The 23461-nt window shown below is 44.3% G+C and overlaps 2 protein-coding genes across 3 annotated transcripts in view; one reads left to right on the top strand and one right to left on the bottom strand.

Annotated features, from left to right (window-relative positions):
• LOC115459261 (4-hydroxy-2-oxoglutarate aldolase, mitochondrial-like) overlaps positions 1-3742 on the top strand; it is a gene marked incomplete at its 5' end in the record, with an annotated part of 30103 nt that extends 26361 nt beyond the window's left edge. The window contains 1 exon segment of the mRNA XM_030189113.1: positions 2859-3742. Coding sequence (XP_030044973.1) covers positions 2859-3008 — 150 coding nt within the window.
• An 8899-nt stretch (positions 3743-12641) lies between these two features.
• LOC115459262 (MORN repeat-containing protein 4-like) overlaps positions 12642-23461 on the bottom strand; it is a 31253-nt gene continuing 20433 nt past the window's right edge. For both annotated transcript variants that reach the window (XM_030189114.1, XM_030189115.1), the window contains exons 3-5: positions 22369-22483; positions 18367-18476; positions 12642-13549 (exon numbers count right to left, since the gene is read on the bottom strand). In XM_030189114.1, coding sequence (XP_030044974.1) covers positions 13401-13549; positions 18367-18476; positions 22369-22483 — 374 coding nt within the window. In that variant the 3' untranslated portion in view covers positions 12642-13400. The remainder of the gene's footprint in view (positions 13550-18366; positions 18477-22368; positions 22484-23461) is intronic.

Genomic DNA, 23461 nt, shown 5'->3' with positions numbered 1-23461 from the left:
AAGCTTGAGCAATTTGAAAACTATAATAGAAGATTAAATCTTTGCGTTTTGAATTTTCCAAAACCATCTGGGATGAACCCTATGGATGTGTTTCGAAAATATGCTGTGGAAATTTTTGAAGTTAGCCTCTGAAACGATTCCTCCTTTAAACAAAGCCTGCTTTCTACCTGTTTTGAAATCATCTGGTGAATTACAAGGGGCTCAACCACGAGTGGAGAAGATTGATTTATGTCTGATATAACTGAAAGAGTTATTCTATTGGCATTATTTATATTTGAGCAAGAACAGAATGCTGTCTTTAGATTATATTTTAGAAATGCGAATGCTTTGTTTTGTAGGCAGTGTATTTGGGTTTACCCAGATGTACATAAGAGTACGCAGGAGAGAAGGAAAGCCTTTTTGACCTTGAGAAAGGCTACTAAGGACCTTGGGACTAGTTTTCTCTTGGCTTATCCTTGTAAATGCTTAGTTCATTTTGCTGGAGTGAAATATGTTTTCTTTTTACTGCATCAGCTGAAGACCTTCCTAGATGTAAAAGCCTTTTATATAGATAGATAGAAAATAAAAAGTCTCTTTGGAGTCTACAGAGTGAAAATATTTATAACAAAAGAAGGCTGAGTAGAGGAAACATATACACAAAATCAAATTAACTGAGACAAGAATCCTTTTGTAGGCTAGATGATGTCTGCCTCTTCTGTAAAAGTTAAGATTAAGAAATAGTAAGAAAGTGATACTATCTGGTTAGATCTCTGTGTTCATCAGTTATGAAGATAAATCCATTCTCCTAAGTAAATATAAGAGCTGTTATAAACCATTCAAATTTAACTGGTGCATTTGTAATCCATTCAATAAAATTTTCAGTATAGATATTTTACCATGCTATCCTGGCACATAAGAAGCAGCAACTGATTGTCCTGGTCTCCATGCCAGTTGATAGTGATCCCCCAAAACTTTATCAGAAAATTTATTCCAGAAAATCTTATGCACCAGGTCAAGTGTAACTCATTATGCACTGCTTCTATGAGTTCTTTTAGCTGAGTCTGCCACAAATAGTTATTGATAGTTTCACCAACCTTTGTTGCTGTAATATTCGATTTACTCTAGTTTGAATCTTATCCACAAAATGAGAGGAGCATCACAAAAGATGCTGGTTGAACTCATTATGGCATCTCCACCTTATCTGTGAGAATCATTTTCCTGAAGCTGACGTTGAGGTGTCCTAGAGTCCATTTTCTTGTAAAAGTTTGAGCATCTTGGACCGAATTAGACAATCTTAGTTCTCCCTCATGCACAATTCTTAATTTTGCTGGGTACAAGAGTGCAAATTTAATGTTAGCCTTTACTTGCCTTCTACAGATCGGGGCAGACTCTGTGCCGTCCATATATTTTATTCAAATAGTTTTGGAAGCAGAGGAATTTTTTTTCTTCTGGTACATCAACTTATTATGTCTCCATAGTGCATGAAATATTTTTTTTTTTTTGCGAGCATAATTAAGGAGGTAAAATATGACCACTCTTGACTTCAGGTTTGCTTCTCTCCAAGGCCCTATCCTGTGGGCTCGCTCTATACATAGACTAGCCAAGACTCCAGGAAGCTGTACAGATCTGTGTCCAAAGTGGACTCGGGGAGACCCACTAACCTTAGGTTGTTCCATCGGTTTCAGTTCTCGATATCATCCAATGTATCCTCTAATGTCTGCAATTGCATCTTTACTTGTTTGTTTTCCTGGGTCACACACTCAACATCCAACTTCAGCAGGGTTATATGACTCACTATAGCGAGGAGATTTTGACCCATGCCCTCATTCCTTTCATCCATGCTATTTAATTTTTCAATGATTTGTTGGAATTGCCCTCGAAGAGATGCCCCTACCACTGCCGTGAATGCTAGGAGTACAGGTAGGCAGATGGTGTGCTCTGATTATGCCCTGTTGTGATAGAAATCTGCTTTGAGAGAGTTGGTAAGGGAAATATTTGGAGAATGTCTGGGGATTTGTGTGAAGGCCTGAAATTTGTTCAACACATTAGGTAGCAATGGCAGGAGTGCAAGTTGTGTAATAGAGAGCAGAAAGATAATCTACTTCTGTTTTGGGCCCTACTGCAGAAGTCTGCTTATTAGACATACATGACCAGCTTTCCTGGGGAGAGAAATGGGTATGTTGCATGTTCAGAAGGCATAGTTGGCTGTGGATCAAAGTATCTTGGTTTGGCTAAGTGGATAGGGAGCAAATCTCCCCTATTCAATCCCTGGAGAATACAAATGCATGTTCTGGTTCAAATGGAGTGAACAGCTATGACAGTGAAAGTAACTATGAGGACATGCTTCTTGACTATATAGTACCCTTTTCTAATGGCACTTACTCTAAGTTGCAGAGGTGAAGTAGTAAATGCTATTGTCATTTAAGTGAGTGGAGGGGGAATTTGACTGTTAAGTTGAAATGTAGAGTTGATATAAATTGTATTTTGTCATGTATTCTTTCATTTGTCTGACCTGCAGCTCTCTGCACTGGTTGGCCTTCCAGGTTGCAGCATCAGTGCTAGGGCTTGTAAGATGAAGATCCCTGGCTATGTCTGATTGGTCCATTGTTCTTAATTAGGAGATATATCTTCCAGTGCAAAATTAAGGATTAGTTCAAAACCATAGTTTATTAACATTTGCTATACTGCTGAAACTGAAATCAGCGCAATGCAGCACTCTAGTTGTGGAATATGAATGTATTTGCTATTTGAATCTTTGTGTAGGGTTTTAATATTATACACTCTATGTTCAGTAGTTGGCACTTGACCGATGACGTCCAGGGGTAACATGGCATTTGCACTTTTCTTTCGGTAACTGTTTTTGTTCTGTGCATTGCCAGGTAACTCGGAAGTTTGGGATACCAGCATTAAAGCAAGCCATGGAATGGTTTGGTTACTACGGCGGACCCTGTCGGCCTCCTTTGCTCCCGCTGACAGACAGTGAGATGAAGGAAGTCCAAAGAGCCTTTTCTGCCAATGGATGGCTTTGATGAAGAAAGAGTGCCATAACACCATACAGCTTTTTTGTTTGTTTTCATGGGTTTATTTCTGTTTTTCCTAAGACTTAACCTTTCTTACGCTGCTGGTAGAGCTGCCCCCTCCCCCCCCCACACAAGTACCTTTTCTCATGTAGCTCACCTCAATTTGCTGCACTGTGGTGCTTCATTAACTTGGAATTAGAAGGTAACTCCAGGCCACCTCAGGTAGGTTGAGCTGGTCCTGGTTTTTCATCAGGGGGTTGATTTTCAGGTCAGATTTTGTGATAGAGTTGCCAACTTTTGAGAGAGGAAACCCCACCACCTGCTAATGGCCATACTTCACCCCTGCCCCTTCTCCCCACAACAGATAACTGCATTGGAGGCAACAGCACAGGCTTCAGTGTCTGCAAGTCCAGCGCTGCCAAGTCTCACTCAGTAGGAATGTACCACACTCTCACACTCTTTGAGCCTCTTCTCTCACTCATTAGATCCTCAAGTACCAGTGCACTGATTCCAAGCAGCGCTTTCATGAGAGGCAACGTTAGAAAAGTAAAAGCAAAGTGGCCCAAGTAGTAGGAAGAAAGCTGAGCACAGATTCCTGCATACTGTCTTCCCCTCTGTTATCCCTTTTCCATGGACATAGCCTGTGAAATGTATGTGTGTATCTTTAATGACTGAGTGGAGGGCATATTGCCTCCACTGTGTCTGTATCCTTTAAGAAGCTGCAAAGAAAAGCAAATATTTTATTCTGGTTTCATTTGTAAAGCAATACTACACGTAAATCTTTCTAGATTTGTACCCTGGATACACCTTCTGAAAAGTCTGAATCTTTGCCTTCAGTCTCTCTTTCTGGCATACTGCAGGCTGTGCAAAAGGTTGCTTCCTTCCATAGAGGCTCATTTTCAAAGCACTTAGCCTCCCAAAGTTCCATAGAAACCTATGGAACTTAGCCTCCCAAACTGCTTTGAAAATATGCCTCAGTCTCCCAGCATGCACGTTTCCACATATGGTATTACATCCAGACATATAATTTTGCCTCTGTAGAACCCCCCCTGGCTTCTCCTCCAGCACTGGGAGGAGAGCAGAGCTAGGACCTTTCCCCTAAAAACATACCACACAAAAAATAATTTCTGATTATAGTGTCACCTAAGTAACATCAGTATAAACCCTCTTGGTATCATACATATTGTAAAGTAATACAAAACTACAAAAAATGACACCCAGTACCTAGAGCAAATCTATCTTGCCAGCACTAAGTTCCAAAACTCACACAACAAGGACCCTATCTAGGAAATGGTGGAGCTGTAAATACTGCAGTGAGCCTTAGAACATCAATACTTGTATTGGGAAAGCTAAACAAGCCATATTACTACAGATCACCACAGAGAAAATTCATGTTCAAAGACTACCTAGCCTTGGTCACACACCCACAGTATAGATAGATCCTCACAAAATACCAAATAGGTCACCATGGAGTGAAAATAGAAATATGTAGATAAAGTTTCAAGAAGCCACACTGCATGAAGTACAACACCAGAGAAATAGTATATACAGAGGCAGTGAAGCATTTGCCCATGTACTATGTAAAATATAAAGATAGCATATTCTAATCCTTAAACTGGAAATACATTTTTTCTCTTTGGCTATTTTATTTTCTGGATCATTTTGATCTCTATGGTTTCTGTGTTCCTCTGTCCATTGTTAACTTTATTTCTAGGGTCTCATGACAATTTGTCATTTCTTCTCTCGCCTACTGACCTCATTTGCTCCACTACATCAGTCTCTTAACATTGATCATATAGATCTCTTCTTTTCAGTTTTCTTCCATTTATTTTTGTGCTTTACCCAGATTTCACTCCTCCTCCTTACCAGCTAGCTCTCTGTTTCCCTCTTTTTACTGCATCAACCTACAACTTTTCAACTTACACCCAACCCTCCCATTCTTTCCCCTTCCTCTGCCTAGTGTTTCACTAACTCTCTCCCTCTGATATCCTGCATCTCTGCTTCCTTGTCCAGTGCCTTCCTACCCCCTCCATATATAACATTTTCTCTCTGTCCTTAGCCCCCCCAGTCTTTCTTCAAGGGGGTCTTCTGTTTGTCTCTGGCAGTGGTTGCTTGTGGCCAGGTCCAAAGCCTTCCCTCTGACCCATTCTGTCCATGCAAAAACAGGAAGCGATATCAGAGGAGGCAGAATGGGCCAGAGGGAAGGCTTTGAAGCTGACTGCAGGCAGCATATGTGAACCACTGCTGGGGACTAACAGAAGACGATTTTTAAAGAAGGCCGACATATGAGGGATAATGCTGGAGGAAAATATGCTGGATCATGCTGAGGACAGGGGTCGGGAGTGGAAGAAGACAGAAGATGCCGCAGTGTGATTAAATACTTTAAATCGCAACAAATTTTTAAAATTGTGATCAATGATTAATGTAGTAATCACATATTTAACTGCAATTAACTATGTGATTACTTGCAGCCTTAATTATGATAAGTAACAATAATCCATAAGGCAACCCGTACAACAGCCTCTGTTCACATACTGAGAAGAATCTGTACATTAGCAATCAAGAGCCTTGGATCTGTTAAAGAGGGATGCTGCAGGTCCAATACTTTTTGTGATAAACATTCACTACTCACATCTATCCTTGTGACTCCATTTCTTTCAGTGATAAAACAGAATAGCCCAGCTTTATTTCTACATTTTTCTCTTTTATTTTCTTCTAAAATGCGTTCTTATTAAAAACAGTACAATCCATAGATAGTACATGAAAGCAAGGCACAAATTTCAGTATGCACACAGACATTTCTTGTAGATAAAACATTTGACATCTTGTCAGTACATATTATATACATATGTGTGTCAAATACTGGCTGCCACATTGAATACAAATCACAAAACATAACACACTGATTCACATTAGATAGTGCTTTCCATCCACCACATATAATATAGGTCTGCTACAATGCTCTGTGAAGAGCATAATATCAAATCACACCATGTTTTTAGTCTCATGCAGTACACCAATGGTCTCTAACGTTTCTCATACCTCACACTAACACTATCTACTTTTGTCTCACCTAGAGTGTAAACCACACTGAATCCTGGAAAGGGGATAATAGCAGTATACAAGAATTGAGTTTTCTGCTGATTCTGCAGACAAATACTAGTAAAGCTGGTAAATATGGGAGTTTGAAAACTGCTGCCATTTGTTTGTTTATAACTGGTATAACAGTAAGAGATTGTATTAAGTCCGTGGTAGAGCTGATGCTGAATCAGTTGCTCATCTGCAACAAAGGTGACCCATTTCCGTTCAGTTCTTACTATCCCATTCCCAATACGATTCAAGGTGATTTGTCAAAGAACAAAGGCTTTGCAAGAGAGCTAAATTAAAGTCAATTGATAGATCAAGACAGTAACATTAAGCAGACAAGGCACAAGATAAAACACAGCAGAGAGATATTAACTCAACATAAGGCTAGAGTCTGCTCTCTGCCCTTGGTCACACGTGAAGGGTGGGCGACCACTTTCAGAATCACACATTGCAAACTAGAGGTAGATATTCCAAAGCACTTATGCAGCAGGCAGTAGAGCTGACCACATAATATGGTCATTCAAAACAGCCTTTGCCCTCTTCCAACATCCCTGCACTGTCACCCAATTCAATACAAACACACAATGAAAACATACTACAGCAAATTGGAAACACTGGCTGCAGCTTCACTTGTAATAGTTGGAAGGTTAACATCTCACCTGATCACAGCACCAGGACAATATATATACCATTTTAATGAGCCAAGGAAAAACTGGTGGCTCTGTAAAGACTACCCAGCATGTCATTAGCTGAGGCCACAAAAGACACTTAAGATAAGCCATGCTGCCCAACTGGAAACCTGCCATGCTATTAGCTAAGGTCTACTGCCCCACAGCTGGGTCCCCAGACCCTACCGGCAAAGGCCTGTTTCACCACCTGAAAAAAAAATGGCAAGACCCATCCATCGCAACCCCCCTTCCCAAACCTAAGAAAAGCTTGGGGGACTACTACAGGTACCTTTTTAAAGCCTTCAGTTCTTCGCCAGCAGCAACTCATACCTTCATCAGGTATTCCCTCTCTCCACAAAAAAATGAAGCTGCAGTGCTAGGTCTTCCACACTGGACTAACCATCTTGATGTCATTGATAAACAGTTCCTAGCATGCAACAGGTATACATCGTGTCTTGCACATAAACTCTTCACAACCAAGATCCACCCAGTCATGTCACATTTGGCCCCCATCATAACCCAGCACCTAAAGACCAATCTGCCTATTAACCCTGGGACTGTCGCTTTTCCCCTCTAAAGCAAGGCCTTAGAATTATGTCAAGATTATATGAGCTAGCAGGGAACCAATTCACATTTTGACGGGTCTCTTGCTCATGCAAAAATCAATTGTTCCTAACTCATTACCCCCCCCCCCCCCCCCCCCCCCCCAGATGGATAAGCAGTACATCTACCTGTCAAGAACTCACACGCTATTGATGTAGCACAGGCAAAATTTAGTTCCAGTGCACGCACCTCTCACCCAGTAAATAAAGGCGTGTCCAATTGGCCAAACAGTGGAGACAGTTATTTGCATCTACCACAAAGATAATCAAAGACATCCCTCTCCCCTGACCTTGTGAATCCTCAGGTATCACTGAATTGCCCAGTAGGAATTCACTAACCACCCCAACCCTTACACTGGCCAGTTAACCCCAGCATCACCTTATCAAACTCAGTAATTTTTATTTGTGGTTGTAGATTATTAATTAATGCATTATTTGTTAATCAGCTTACCTCCTAACAGCCATCAAAGGCTTTTGACTCCCCCCCCCCCACCTACCATTTTATTTTTAATAACAACTGTCCCCAGGCCTGCAGCCTCTGCACTCATGGCTCCCCCAATGGTGAATGAACTATCAAGACTTTTCAAAAACTGTAGTAAATTGGTATCTGGTCAAAGCCTGCTCATCCTGGTGAATAAAAAAAAAAGACCCTGTACCCTGGAGCTGAACAGTTACATGTCCCTGAAGGAATGTCAAAGAATAACCACGCCATCCACCTTTTTAAGCACTGCCCCAACCCCAGTTGAGGATAAAAATTGTACGATCCAAAACCGATCTTCATATTCCCTAGATACCTTTACACCATCTATAGACTCTTGCTCACAGCTGCCAATTGAGCCACTAACTCCCCCACCTGAAAAGCCCCCTTCCCTCCAAAAAGGCAAAACTAGAGGCACCCTAAAAGCAAAACTTTGTAAGGGGAAAAAGCAACCTCTGATAGCTTGTGCCAGAGCACCACCAAAACATCATGGTAGTTAATTTGCAAGCACTATGAGTTTAAACATCCAAACCCTGGCATACGGAAGTCATCGTGGCCAAAACAGAGAAATTGGCATTTTACAAAGAGGCCAGGCCAAAACATTCAAGCCATCCCGGCTGTCCTCTATGACAGCATTGCTTGGTTTTAAAAGTTTTCCCTATCCCCATTTTTGAAGACATTGGAGATATACAAACTTCACACAACCAATACCCAAACTGTAACCCCTGAGGCAGGCGTTGTTTAACGCCGAAACACGGCCCTTGTCGGGTCATTCATTAATAAAATACTCCTGTTGTCTCAGTCTTGAAGGCCCAGTGTTGCTTTTTTTTTTTTGTTTGTGTACTCTCTGGCTCATCTTTTTCATACTACATGAAAAACTAAGTTAGGATTTCAGAGATTATTTTATATAAAACTTGAAGCACAGGAAACAGAAAAACTGACTAATCAGTTATTAATGGAATAAACCAAAATGAGACTTAAAAATATGGAGACATGCTTATAACTGGTAATACTAACATTTTCCAGCATAGCCAATAGGCTCTACATAACTGCAGACCTGCTCCTGTCTATACCATTTAATCTTCCTATAGGCTCCCAACAGATCCAGCAACACTGCCTCTCTCTCAATTTTCTTCTTCCCAAGTTTTCATGGGTGGGGTTGGGTACAAAACAGGGCTTCCATTTTTGAATGTTTTATATCTGTGACAGTTTCCCTTTATACACCCAGAAAGCAGATTTCTCCAGTAAAATTCTGCGAATTCCACATTACTACTTCCAAGTTACTGGATTGAAAATAGCCTATTTTACCTTTGCCGCAGCCCTCCCCTTCCCAACCTCTCTCACTCCTGTCTCCAGTGGAAAAGCACCACGAAAACAGATCAAACACCGCAGCCAACCACCACACAATGTACTCTTCAGTATAAAAGGACAGGCCACAGAGGTACAGTATATACTCGGAGATACAACAGCACCACAATTCCATAACAAAGATAACTAACTGCCTTGTAATACCATCATATGAGAGAGCAGGCAGCAGGATAATTTATAGACAAAAGATTCTATTTTTCACCCCAGAAGAAAATTTTCCAAATAAAGGTGACAAGTTTAAAGCAAATTGTCCTATCTCATGCCATGACACCACCAAGCAACAAAGATACCATCTGAACTAGCTGAAAACTGGAAAAAAACATGCATCCTTGTTTGTGTGACTTTCACTATTTAAAGCTTTAAGTTTCACATCACTGTTTTTAAAAAAAAACAAACAAACGTCTGGATCTACCAGAGAAGGCTGGAAAAAAAAACCCACATGGATGGACCTCTTCAGTCAGGTAAAATGTGACCTATTAGACAGAGCAATTGGTCGAGAACCAAGGAAACGTAGACTGATATCCCAGTTCACCCACCAACACTCCTTGGAACCTTCAGCAAGTCTGTCTTCCACTACTTCAGGTACCAACTTTGGCTCCCTTTGTTCAAAACAATGGTACTAAAGCCAACAGCACCCATCCAATAGTGCCAGATCAATGCAAAAATGGAGCCCTCCAATGCTCAAACAATGTGCACTGTAAAACTGAAAGCAAGTTTCACAGTAAGCACAGCTCTCATGTGCTTGCACTTCCAGGTTTGCTCTGACTCGCACACGTTTGTATACTACTGGGGCTTATAGGTTCCATGAGCTTCCTTCCGCATCTTAACACAAAGCCAGAAGTTCAAAGTGTAAAATTCTGAAGAAGTCCTCTTTCCAAGACCTTAAAACTCCTCCCCCGAGCTAGTGGTAGGTTTCCACATTAAGGGTAGCAGTTTTCTCCGCGCTGTTCTGAGCATTGGGAGGGAATACCAAATGACCTTATCAACATCTGTCTTGACTACAACTGATTATGATTTGTGGCCATCTTTGGTATACGTGGAGGAGCATAATCGAAGGGGGTGCCCACGTTTTCCTGAGGATGTCCTCGCAAGACGTCCCGGCAAAGGGGCGGGGAAACCCGTATTATCGAAACAAGATGGGTGGCCATCTTTCGTTTCCATAATACGGTTGGGGACACCCAAATCTCAACATTTAGGTCAACCTTAGAGATGATCGTCCCCAGTTTTTGGTGATAATGGAAACCGAGGACACCCATCTCAGAAACGACCAAATCCAAGCCCTTTGGTCGTGGGAGGAGCCAGCATTTGCAGTGCACTGGTCCCCCTCATATGCCAGGACACCAACCGGGCACCCTAGGGGGCACTGCAGTGGACTTCATAAATTGCTCCCAGGTGCATAGCTCCCTTACCTTGGGTGCTGAGCCCCCCAAAACCCACAACTGTACAACACTACCATAGCCCTTACGGGTGAAGGGGGGCACCTACATGTGGGTACATTGGGTTTTGAAGGGCTCACATTTACCACCACAAGTGTAACAGGTTGGGGGGGGGGGGGGATGGACCTGGGCCCACCTGCCTGAAGTGCAGTGCACCCACTAAAACTGCTCCAGGGACCTGCATACTGCTGTCAGGGAGCTGGGTATGACATTTGAGGCTGGTAAAAAATATTTTTAAAGTTGTTTTTTTTAGGGTGTGAGGGGGTTAGTGACCACTGGGGGAGTAAGGGGAGGTCATCCCCGATTCCCTCCGCTGGTCATCTGGTCAGTTCGGGCACCTTTTTGAGGCTTGGTTGCAAGAAAAAATGGACCAAGTAAAGTCGGCCAAGTGCTCGTCAGGGACGCCCTTCTTTTTTCCATTATCAGCCGAGGATGCCCATGTGTTAAGCATGCCCCAGTCCTGCCTTCGCTATGCTTCCGACACGCCCCCGTGAACGCTGGTCGTCCCCATGACGGAAAGCAGTTGAGGGCGCCCAAAAATCGGCTTTCGATTATGCTGATTTCGGTGACCCTGGGAGAAGGACGCCCATCTCCCGATTTGTGTCGAAAGATGGGCGCCCTTCTCTATCAAAAATAAGCCTGATATTGTTTCCCGCACTAGTGCCCACTGAACATCCTGCGCAGATTAACACCAACACTAATTGCCTCTATCACTGGCATTATGGTTTTGAGAATCGGAGCCTCAGACTGTAAGCTCTTTGGGGGAAAGGACTTATTGAATTCAAAATTCTACAATAGTGTAAGTGACCTTAAAATCTCATATGGAAAGGTGGATTAAAAAGCTAAAAAAAAAAAAAAAGGGTTAAGGGCCTTGACACTTAAAGCAGTGTTTCTCGAGCTGGTCTTGGAGACCTCCTTAGCCAGTCTGGCTTTCACACTACTCATACTGAATATACATGAGCTAGAGTGCACACAGTGGAGTAGAGACCTGCACGGGAATGGGGCTCATGGGAATCCTGCGGAACCTATGGGATTCCTGCGGAGACGGAAGTAGTTTTGCGGGGTTCCTGTGGAAGTGTATGCTGCACTTGTGCCAACTCTCACCTACCGAGTACCAAGCTCTTTGAGTGCCGTCTCCTCCTCGCTGTAACAGCACAGAATCGGAACGTCTCCTTTAAGGTGGTAGAGACACAAATGGTGATGAAATTCAAAAAGGCGTGGGATGAACACAGAGGATCTCTAATAAGAAAATGGAAGTTATAAAAAACCTAACCTTAAATGGCTGCATGCATGTGGATGTGTCGAGTGACGCTTAGATGGCGACTCTGGCTGTAATGAAGTAGGGCCGATACCAGGCAGACTAGCACAGTCTCTTTCTCATATATAGCAATCTGATTTAGGATGGGCTGGAAAGGGATAGTCAGCAACTTCAGTGGCTGGTACACGAGGACAGTGCTGGACAGACTTTTATGGTCTGTGTCCCATAAATGAGAAGATGAATAGGCTGGAGTGGGCCTCGAGGGCAACTCCAGCAGTTGGAACATAAGGATAGGGCCAGGCGGACTTCTATGGTCTATGTCCCAGAAACATCACAGAAAGACCAGAATCAAGTATATAATATCACATTCATTGTTGATTTAATCACGTATTGACAATGAGTGTGACTATTGGGCAGACTGGATGGACCGTTCCAGTTTTTATCTGCTGTCATTTACTATGTTATTAATCCTCTCTTCTCCTGGGCTGCTGCGTAGACCTCAGCTCTGACATAGGCATGAGCATGAGATGTCACCCAACCTACTGGCACGTACATGTGGCGACCTCTTAGCACACAGTGCCAGTGAATCAGAGACAAGTCTTACATGTGCGTACCAGTGTATTCCAACTTCCATTCCTTCCTTGCCTGCAGGTCTGTGGCTGGAACCCAGAGAGACTGAAAGAGCCAACCGGAATTTTTTTTTTTTTATGTACTACTAAATTCTTGCGGGACTGAGTGGGGACAGGTTAAATTCTTGCCCCCATGCAACTATCTACAGTGGAGTACTCCAGGACCAGCTTGAGAAAGATTGTTACTGATAACTTTTTCATGGCACTTTTGTAGAGATCCTTTGCTAGTTGAAAACAGATACACTTGCAAAGAACGAGGGTTTTCAAGTGTAGAAAGTGGGCAAAGTCAAGTGTTCACACATCTTCCCAACTTCCTACCAGAAGAATAAGGGAAATGTCCCAGTGGGTGAGGCCCAAAGCAGTTTTTTTTATTCCTAGCTCTTGAGGGCTTCTGAGTTTAAGTACACAGGTGGTGGCATATCAAACTAGAATACTTGGTATCTATGCAAACCATCCAAAACACTCAAAGAAAGAAGACAATACAACCCCTCGCCCACCCATAAAAGCCTTTGATACCTTAAATTCAGGTTATAAAGTCACAGCTAAATGTCCTACATATTAATAGATATATATTAGATTTTCAAGTATGTTACGAGTGCTTTTTGAAGGCATGCTGCAACACAGCTTCTCTGTTGGCAGAAGGAGGAGCTGCAGCGTGGGGCATGAACAAAGGAACTGGAAGCAGCCTGCACCTGTTCTGTGTTCAGTGATGTACCGTTTTGGTGGTTTATGGGCTGGGGAATAAAGGCATCTTACTCCACTGCTTAAACCAGCAAGCAGTGCTGAAGTATAAGTGAACATGTGAATGGGGCAGGAAGGACGTTCACATACAGTGAGGGTCATTCCGTTAACCATTAAACGGCCAAGGGTAGCGATCACACCATAAGATTATAGGCAGACTTGGATGCACTTAGTGCCCTCTGGATTGTTGCTTGACACTTCTCCCTCTTCAATAATTTGTTGTTTTCAAACAGACCCTCATTCCTCGGGATCCCATGAGAACCATCTGGAAATGTCAACAGTCCTGAAATATTACAGAAGTGGGAGTTAGGGATAAGCATAAGCTGGACATGTTTATGCTATAAATGTTATAAAATTGACCTGGGTGAGGGGAAAAGAAAAGGACAGTTTTTGCATAGATCTGCAATGGCTGTGTTCACAACTAATACACAGTAAAAATGGTAGGCAGAGCTGAAGTGGCACTACCACAAAATACATACCGCAGAATGCAATAATCAAAAAACATGCAAATTACTGCCACAATGTAATGGGCATCTCATTGATAAATATCACTTTTCCTGTCAGTGCCTAAGCAGTGACTGGCCCAGGCACTGACAGGGTGACATTAAAGGGCAAGCACACCACAGCATTTTACCTGCCCCATCCCAACCCCATAATTATTTGACCCTGTTCCCCTCCCATCCCCCTGCCCCAATTAAAAAAAAAAAAAGAAAAAAAAAAGTTTCCTATGGCACCCTCTCCTCACAAATGATCAGCCCCTCCCTCCCTCCCTCCCAAACTGTTTCCCTAGTGTCTAGTGGCAACCTTCCTTCCCTCCCCCCACCCAGAATTTAAAAACAAGGATTCCTTAGCGACAGTAGCAGATGAATCTAGAGACTAATGGGTTTTGTCCATCTACCAGCAGGTGGAGATAGAGAGCGCTGAACTGAAATGCTATATAGGACATCATGCTCCTAGCCCAGTCAGTACTCTGTGTCCAGCAGGTAGATGGACGTTCCCCATGTGCACCTGGCTTCTGTGCTGCGCTTAGTTCAGTGTAGCCTTGGGGTGAGCGGCTGTGCGGTGCTGCCTTTAGGAGGAACACCTGGTCACCCCAGGTCCCTCCCCCACCCAGCTCCCTCACGAAAAAAAAAAAGCCAAACAAAAAAACAACAGGAGAGAGTCTTGGCAGGCTTAGCGGTCAGGGTTTGATTTATGTCTGTCTGATTCCCTGACCTGCTGTGGAGGATTGCTACTCAGCAGTTACTGGGGGCATAAGAGTGGTATGAGTGCAGCAGCAACTATCTGACCTTCAGCAGGACTCTAGCCTTCAGCTGGGTGAGTGTTCTGTGAGCATCATTAACAACAACAACAACAACAAAAAAAAAACACACCACCACCAGCGCCATGGCAGCAGAGCTTAAGCGCTGCTCCCGCTGTAGTAAGTGGAGAACAGCTTCTCTCCATTGTTGGAGGCTGGGCCTGCAGTAGCAGTTTTCCTGTGTGCTGGAGCAGAGTGAGGAGCCTTTGACACTGGGCGTGCCAGCGGCCATTTTGCAGCACGAGTCGGGGATGATGCTGCTGAGTTCAGCGATGGAGGATTTTAATGCCGCACAGCTGATTCCAGCTTCTGACCAGCTCAGGGTTACCGGCAGGGGCAGGCTGTCTGACCTGTTCTCCCCGGAGTTCATTTTGCTCCTTCATAGAGCTTATTTATTGAAGGAATCAAGTTAGTCTACAAGGGCTCCTAGCTTGGGGGCTTGCTGGGACCAGGGACCTCTGTGTTCTACAGCACAGCTGCCAGTGGATCCTGTCCTGAAAAGGAGGTGCTGCAACTCTGTGTCTGAAAGGGGTGGGGAGGGGTCCATGTTCCCCCCTATCTCTTCCCAGTATCTGACGGAGAGTTTTCTGGAGCCGCGTTGTTTACTCGAGTGCAGCAGGAGATGGAGGGGGAATGTCCTCAGGAGGAAGCTGAAGTCTCCTCTACAGTGAGAGTGTTTCACAAGGAGGAACTTCCCTCCTTTATCACAAAGGTTCTTCAGGCTCTTAATATTGCCACCACAGATCAGACTATTTCAGCTGCTTCCAATCCTAAAGGATAGCCAGCATTTAGAAGCCACCACTGTCTTCTCCAGTACATGAGGCCATGCTAGAGATAGCGATCCTACGAGTGACCAAGGCTATGGCTAAACTCTATCCGTTAGCCCCAATAGAACTGGATAAGCTCTGAATGCCTAAAATGGATACCTTGGTGGTGGCTTGTCACCAAGATGACCACCCTCCCCATAGAGGGAGGGGTGGCCCTGAAGGATGTTCAGTATAGGAAACTGGAGGCATCCCTTAAGCTTTCCTTTGAGGTGTCAGCCCTCTCCTTGCAAGCAGCTGTTTGTAGCTTCTATGCTACTCGAGCCAGTCTTAGTTGGGTGCAGCAGTTTGCTGATGACTTGCAGGGTGCTAAGGTTCCATTGCCCAAGACTTTACTGGATGTGGAGTTACGGCAAAGCAAATGTCTCTGGTGGTAGCTGCAAGGTGCGTACTGTGGATGTGCCATTGGGCTGCGGATTTTGCTTCTAAGCAGTGTCTGGTTAAGTTGCCCTTCAAAGGCAAGCTGTTATTTGGGGAGGCTCTTCAGAAGTTGGTCAAGGATTTGGGCAACTAAGACTCAGTGCTAGCCAGAAGATAAGGCTAAGCCTTCCCCTCGGTCGAGTTCCTCTCGGCCTAGGTTCAGGGATACATGCTGGTACCATCTAGGGCTCAGTGGTCTCTCTATTCCGCGAAGCAGCCCTTTCGACCTGATAAGTGGGCCTCGGTGCCTGCAGCCCGACCTTCCTCTGGCTCCCCATTGGCGGGGGGGGGGGGGGGGGGGGGAGGAGACTGCCCCTCTTTGGAGAGGGATAAGTTCACATCACGATGATCAGTGGGTCCTCAACATTGAGACACTTACAGGTTAGAATTCTCAGTTCCAGTCGCCCTGCAGAACCTGCTCGAGTCGGGAGCTGTAGGCCTGGTACCTCTGGATGAGCAAGAGACGGTGAGGTACTATTTACTTTGTGGTTCCCAAAGTGAAGGGAGATGCCTTCCAGCTGGTTCTTGACCTCAGAAACAGGTGCCTGAAAGCGAGGCATTTATGCATGGAAGCCCTGCAGGCGGTGATGTCAGCTGTGCAGTTTCTCATGGCTTTGGATCTCAAAAAGGCTTCCCATCTGGCTTCCGCATTGTTTCCTATGCTTTGCCGCTCTAGGACAGCATTTTCAGTTTCAAGCGCTGCCATTCAGTCTAAGCATAGCTCTGCACACCTTCTCCAAGGTCATGGTGGTAGTGGCTGCTGTTTTATGAAAACAGGGCACAAGGGTCCATCCCTATCTGGACGACTGGCTCAGAGTGTTGTTGGCTCAGCACAGCAGTCGGGCTATGTCTCGTATCATCACAGTGTTGCAGTTGTTGGGGTGGATCATCAATTTTCCCCAAGAGTCATCTAGTCCCCATTCAAGTTCTGGAACATCTCGGAATGCAGTTCAACACTGCTCGGGGCAAGGTATTAACATAGAAACAAATATTTTCTAGAGAAAGGAAGTGGTAAAATTAAAGGACATGAATTGAGGTTGTGGGGTGGCAGACTTAGGAGTAATGTCAGAAAATTCTTTTTCACGGAGAGGGTGGTAGATGCCTGGAATGACCTCCCGAGGGAGGTGGTGGAAAAAAACCAAACCAAACCGAAATCTTGTGCTGGAATTCAAAAAGGCATGGAATGAACACAGAGGATCTCTAATTAGAAAATTAATGATATAGAAGACAAAACTTAAAGGGTGGAAATGTGTTTGTATGTCAAGTGGTGCTTAGATGGCGACTGGCTGCATCAACTAAGGCAAGTGCTGGGCTGCCTTAGTTGATGCAGCCAGTCTGAGTCCTGCATATGGCGATCCAGTTTAGGATCACCATATGCAAGATTTACGGTCTTTGTCCTGTAAAATGACAAAACTGATTTGGATAGGTTGGAGTGGGCTTTGACGGCAACTACAGTAGTTGGAACATAAGGACAGAGCCGACTGGACTTTTACAGTCTATGTCCCAGAAACACCAAAGAAAGACCATGATCAAGTATATAATATGTTCATTGCCGATTTAAATCTTGAAATAATGAATGTGACTATTGGGCAGACTGGATAGACCATTCAGGTCTTTTTCTACTGTCACTTCCTATGTTACTATGATGCTGATTTTGGGAGCTCCATGCAGCCTTAGACTTGGCGGCAGATTTCTGGTGTTAAGCCCCCATGACAGACATCAGCTCACAGCTCTGCATGCTGCGGGGTACCTTATATAAGCTATTTAGTATGTATTTTAATATTCTGTGCATGGATGTCTACTGCGGCAGTGCAGAAGCCCTTTCAGCATACAACAGCCATAACATAGTAGATGACGGCAGAAAAAGACCTGTACGGTTCATCCAGTCTGCCCAACAAGACAACTTATATGTGCTACTTTTTGTGTATATCTTACTTTGATTTGTACCTGTGCTCTTCAGGGCACAGACCGTAAACTGCTCTTAAGGGTGTACTGTAGTCTGTGGCAGCTTTCTGCATTGGTCCCTATGCTTGCACAACACTTTCCTGCACGTCACCTTCATAGGAAATACTATACACAACAGTTCTGCTTATGACTGTGGTCAGACAGATCAATCCACAGTACTTGTGGGCTCCCTTCAGAATTTCCTCTTTGAAAATGATGTTGGGCCAGTGCCAATGAGGAGTCTCTACCCTGTACACTTTGCATACGCAAAATATGCATGGTAGGCGTGGCACAAAGCAAAAATCCTGGTGCTTACTTTCTCTTACCTGGGGACGGTCAGGATCAATTTTCAAATAGGGCTTTCTTTGTGGGTCAACACATGCTTATCCATGGAGATTCCCTTTAATAAAGCTGCCCCTATAACAGTTCACATAGGACTAAGTATAGCTCTGTTTAGCCACGGGAAGGACCAAGATGTTGCTAGACCTTTAAAATCAAAGCAATAAACTTACTGTCTCAATCTAGACAGGAGACACTACGGAAATGAAACTTAAACCTGGATTCATGGACTATAAAAAAGAAAGAAAGACTCAGAAAAGGAACCAAGCTTACCATAACCTTCCACCCGGCCACTTTTGAACTCCCCCTCAAATTTCATGTTGTCATAGCGGGTGAAGACTCCAGCACCCTGGAACTTTCCCTGGACAAACTCCCCTTCGTACCTGCAAACAGAAGTTCCATGAAGTTCAGGAAACAAACACCTACCCCACAGTTTTGAGGAATTGATCATTTCTAGTCTGCCTTGTCCAGGGCGGAGTACAAACATACATAAAATCAGGAGAAATCCAATACTGATGTACTTGGGGGGAAGAGACACATTCAGGTGGAAGTCTCCTTGCCTTCTTCCTTCCTCAAATCCAGAACTGTCTTTCAGAACCACTCAATAAAATAAAAAAAAAAATCAAATCAAGGTGAGTACCATTCAGGTAGCCACACTGCGTCAAGGAGAATGCCAACTCAACCAGATGCACAGAATCAAAACCATAGAATGGTAAACTACACATAGGTGCTTCTGGGTCTTTAGACAATACCAGCACTAAAGCAGCCAAAGTCAAAAATTAGTGTGAATGTATGCAGCTGAACACACCTAAACTAGGGTGACAAACAAATACATGCCTACTTGTTACATCCCATGTGTACAAGCATCCACAACTTTTATTAACAGTCTTTTATGGGAATACAACAGTGTTTAAATGCTAAAACCTTTATTAAAAAAATTAACCTTGGAAAAGTTCAGTTTTAGTGCACAAACCAATAAAGCAAAGATACTTACCTGGAACAAGTATTCTCCAAGGACAGCAGGTCCTATATTCTCACATATGTGTAACAATTCACGTTGCCCAGTCTGGAGCTTGTAATAAGTATTTCAGAACTTTTTGAGCACAAGTCATGCTCCACCGCACATGCACGAGTGCCTTTCTGCCCGCGAGAGTGCGGGACCAACAGTACAATATTATAGCATATTACAAAGAGGAGACAACACCAAGGGGAGGTATGTGAGACTATAAGGCCTGCTGTCCTCAGAATACCTGCTACAGGTATTTTCACTTTCTCCAAGGACAAGCAGGCCTATAATCCTCTCATTTGGAAATCCCTAGCTATCAGGCTCACTGAAAACCACCAGTGGTGAACTGAACCTCGCAATATGAGTGTGCAACCTGGAATAGAACAAAATGGGCCTAGGAAGTTGGGGTTGGATTCTAGACCCCAAACAAATTCTGCAGTACTGTTTGTCCAAACTGACTATCACGTCGGGTATCCTGCTCAAGGCAGTAATGAGATGTGAATATGTGGACTGAAGACCATGTTGCAGCCTTGCAAATTTCTTCAATGGAGGTTCACCTCAAGTGGGCTACCGACACAGCCATGGCTCTGACATTGAGCCTTGACATGACCCTCAAGGGTCAGCCCAGCCTGGGCATAAGTGAAAGAAATCAGTCAGCCAATTACAGATTGTGTGTTTCCTGATGGCGCCCCCCCATTCTGTTGGGATCAAATGAAATAATAAGCTGGGTGGACTATCTGTGGGTCCTAGTCTGCTCCAAGTAAAAGGCCAATGATTGCTTGCAGTCCAAGGTGTGCACTCTTGCCAGGATAGGCACGAGGTCAGGGAAAGAATGTTGGCAAGACTATTGACTGGCTCAGATGCAACTCAGACACAACCTTAGGCAGGAACTTAGGGTGCATACGGAGGACTACTTTGTTGTGATGAAACTTGGTATAAGGTGCATTCACTACTATGGCCTGAAGCTCACTGACCTTGTGAGCTGAAGTAACAGCACCAAAAATATGACTTTCCAGGTCAAAGTATTCAGATGGAAGGAATCAAGTGATTCAAAAGCAGCTTTCATAAGCTGTGTGAAAACGACAACGGAATGCTTATCAACAGCAAACCTCTCATGAAGCGAACTAGAGGCTATCCAGAGGTAGCTTACCCTCTGCATGTTGATAAGAACTAACTGTACCAAGGTGAACCCTTACCGAGTTAGTCTTAAGGCCAGACAAAGGTGTAGAAGGTATTCAAGCAGAGTCTGTGTAGGGAAGAAACAGGATCTAGGGCCTTGCCCTCACACCAGGTGGCAAACCTCCAGTTGAAAGAGTAACATCTCTTAGTGGAATATTTCCTGGAAGCCAGTTAAGACTCTTGAGACACCCGCTGGAAGATACAAGGAAGCATATTCTAAGTTCTCAACATCCGGGCCATGAGGATCACAGACTGGAGGTTGGGATGCAGAAAAGGTCCCTCGTTCTGCTTGATGAGGGTTGGAACACACTCCAGTCTCCACAGTTCTTTGGAGGATAACTCCAGAAGATGGAACCAGATCTGTTGGGGCCAGTGGAGTGATCAGAATCATGGTCCCACAGCCTTTTTTGAGTTTCAGCAAAGTCTTCCCCAGAGAGGTATGAGAGGATATGCACACAGGAGACCATTCCCCCAATGAAGGAGGAAGGCATCCAACTTGTCTGTGATGGGCCTGGAGCAAAACTGAGGAACTTTGTGATTGATCTGAGTGGCAAAGATATTCACCCATGCTCAGAAGATCTTGCTGGCAGCGCCCATGTTGAGACACCACTCATGTGGTTGATTGACCCTGCTTAGTGTCTGCCAGGCTGTTGGATCTGCCTGCCAGATAAGTGGCCCCGAGGGAGCATTCCAAGGTGGCCTGCCAAATGCCACATCCAGATGGCCTCCAGACACAGAGGATGTGAACCGGTGTGCCCCCTGCTTGTTGGTATAGTACATTGCAACCTGACTGACCAAATTGTACTCATTCAGACAGATAACCAGCCAATCTCTGAAAGCCTGTAGAGTGTTCCAGATCACCAGCAGCTCCAGAAGGTTGATGTGGAGGACTGTCTTCTGGGTCTACCAAGCACCCTGTGAAGTCCGCCTAAATGAGCTCCCAACCCCAGGTGGGATGCCTCCGTTATCAGCACCTTTTGAAGCTGAGGAATTTGGAATAAGTCCTAGAGTCAATTTGGATCGAATTGTCCAAACAAAGCAGAGTGAACCAGCTCTGGAGACACTCAGATGACATCCTCCAGGCTCCTTGTGGCCCGACACCACTGGGAAGCTAGGGTCCACCAAGCAGCTCTCATGTGAAGACGTGCTATGGGTGGCCCAGCAACATCTGCCAAGCTGTGACCTGCTGACTGGCTTGACTGAGCGGCAAGGGAGACAAATGTCTGCCTGCGTCACAGGGAGAAACGCTTGAACCTGCTGTGCATCTAGCAGGACTACAATGAACTCCAATTGCTGAATAGGAATCTAATGGGACTTTGCACCGTCCCTCAACGTGCTCTTCATTAGCCAATCGTTCGGATAGTGATGCTGCGACTACTGCAAGACACTTGGTGAAAACCTTGGAAGCCGAGAGGCCAAAAGGCAACACAAGATACTGGAAGTGATATGTCCCCAGCCAAAACTGAAGATATTTCCTGTGAGCTGGAAGTATCGAGATGTGAGTGTAAACATCCTTTAAGTCCAGAGAGCATAGCCAATTTTTTACCTGAATCATGGGGAGAAGGGTGCCCAGGGAAACCATCCTGAACTTTTCTTTGGCCAGGAATTTGTTCAGGGCCCTTAGGGGGGATGACCTATCTTCTTTTGCACAAAGAAGTACTTGGAATAGAATCCCTTCTTCCCCTGGTGGAACGGGCTCGACTGCATGGGCCTCTAGAAGGGCAGAGAGTTATTCTGCAAGTACCTGCTTGTGCTGACAGCTGAAGTGATGTGCTCTTTGTGGACAATCTGGTGATCTCTGCCGCCAACGCAGGGCGTAACTGAGACAGACTAGTTGAAGAACCCACCGGTCGGAGGTTACAAGGGGCCACCTTTCTTGAAAGAACTTCAGCATGCTTCCTGAGAATTGTCCATTTAAACCTGAGCAGAAAAAAAAGCTGTTTCCTCGTTTAGCTATGTCCTGTTACAATAGCGCACACACTGACAATGTGAGAGTGTGACAACTGCTTAATGCACATTCTCCCATGCAGATTCCATAAAATAAACTGCTAAGCTACAGGTCCAAAGTGCTGTATCCAGAAAACACCAACCTTGAACCATCTGGGAAGGTCAACACTCCACAGCCACTGAATAGTCCATTCTCAAACTGGCCCAAATAGATGCTCCCATCTGCAAATGTTAGCTGGCCCATACCATGCCTGCGGCCTGAAAATAAAAAGATAGATTAAGTTAGAAAACAAAAAAAAAATATGTCAAAGACCCCAGTAATATCCTTACAATATGATACAGACCAGATATATACTGGAGCCAACCTATGGTGAAAATTGGTACCTGTTAATTTCCTTTCCTCTAGTCCAGTCCACACTAGAGGGTTGCTTCCCTTTGCTAGCAGATGGAGGCAGAGAAATTTGACTATTCCAGAGACATCATTGTTAAAAGAACTGGTGCTAATTCCAAAATCAAAAGTCATAGAACCAAACCATAACCAAACAACATGCAGAAACTAGGATCCACAGAACCCCCAAAGGAGCTCTCTGTAAGGTATCTATAATGTACAGCCAGATTGACAAGCCAGAATCTGCTCAGTTAGAACCCAGGCCACAAACTTCCTGGGAGGGATGTTGGACTGCTCTCAAGGAAAGGAATATAAACAGGTAAGAATAAATTCACCTTCCTTATTCTGCAAACCAGCCCACTCTAGTGGGATGTACCAACGCTTTATCCCTCAGAGTGGGAAATAGACAAGGCCTCCACTAAAACCTTCTTTGACAAACATCTATCCTATAATGTCCATTGAAGGTGTGTAACAATGACCATGCTGATGCCTTTCAGATTATCTTCTGGAAAAACTGCTCTAGCCTCTACACAAGCAGCCACCAGTGACCTAGATGAATACACCCAGAGTGCTACCAGGAACACTTTGTGATTGAGAAAGTATGCCGGCTCAATTGCTACCTTAATCCATCAATGATTGACTTGGATACCACCTGTCCTTTATGTGGCCCACCAAACACAAAGACAACTTGATCTTCTGAAAACTGTTGAACTCCAGGTATCTAAGCAGAGTCCCAGATACATCTAACTTATGGAGATCCCTCCCCATCACCTCCTGCTCCGGAGACCTGAATTCTAGAAGAGACTACTTTCATCAAGAAGGAAGAAACTGTGTAAACAGACACCAAT

This window comes from Microcaecilia unicolor, unplaced genomic scaffold, assembly GCF_901765095.1.
Source record: "Microcaecilia unicolor unplaced genomic scaffold, aMicUni1.1, whole genome shotgun sequence".
Classification (NCBI taxonomy): Eukaryota; Metazoa; Chordata; class Amphibia; order Gymnophiona; family Siphonopidae; genus Microcaecilia; species Microcaecilia unicolor.
This window is presented reverse-complemented; position numbering and strand designations above follow the sequence as displayed.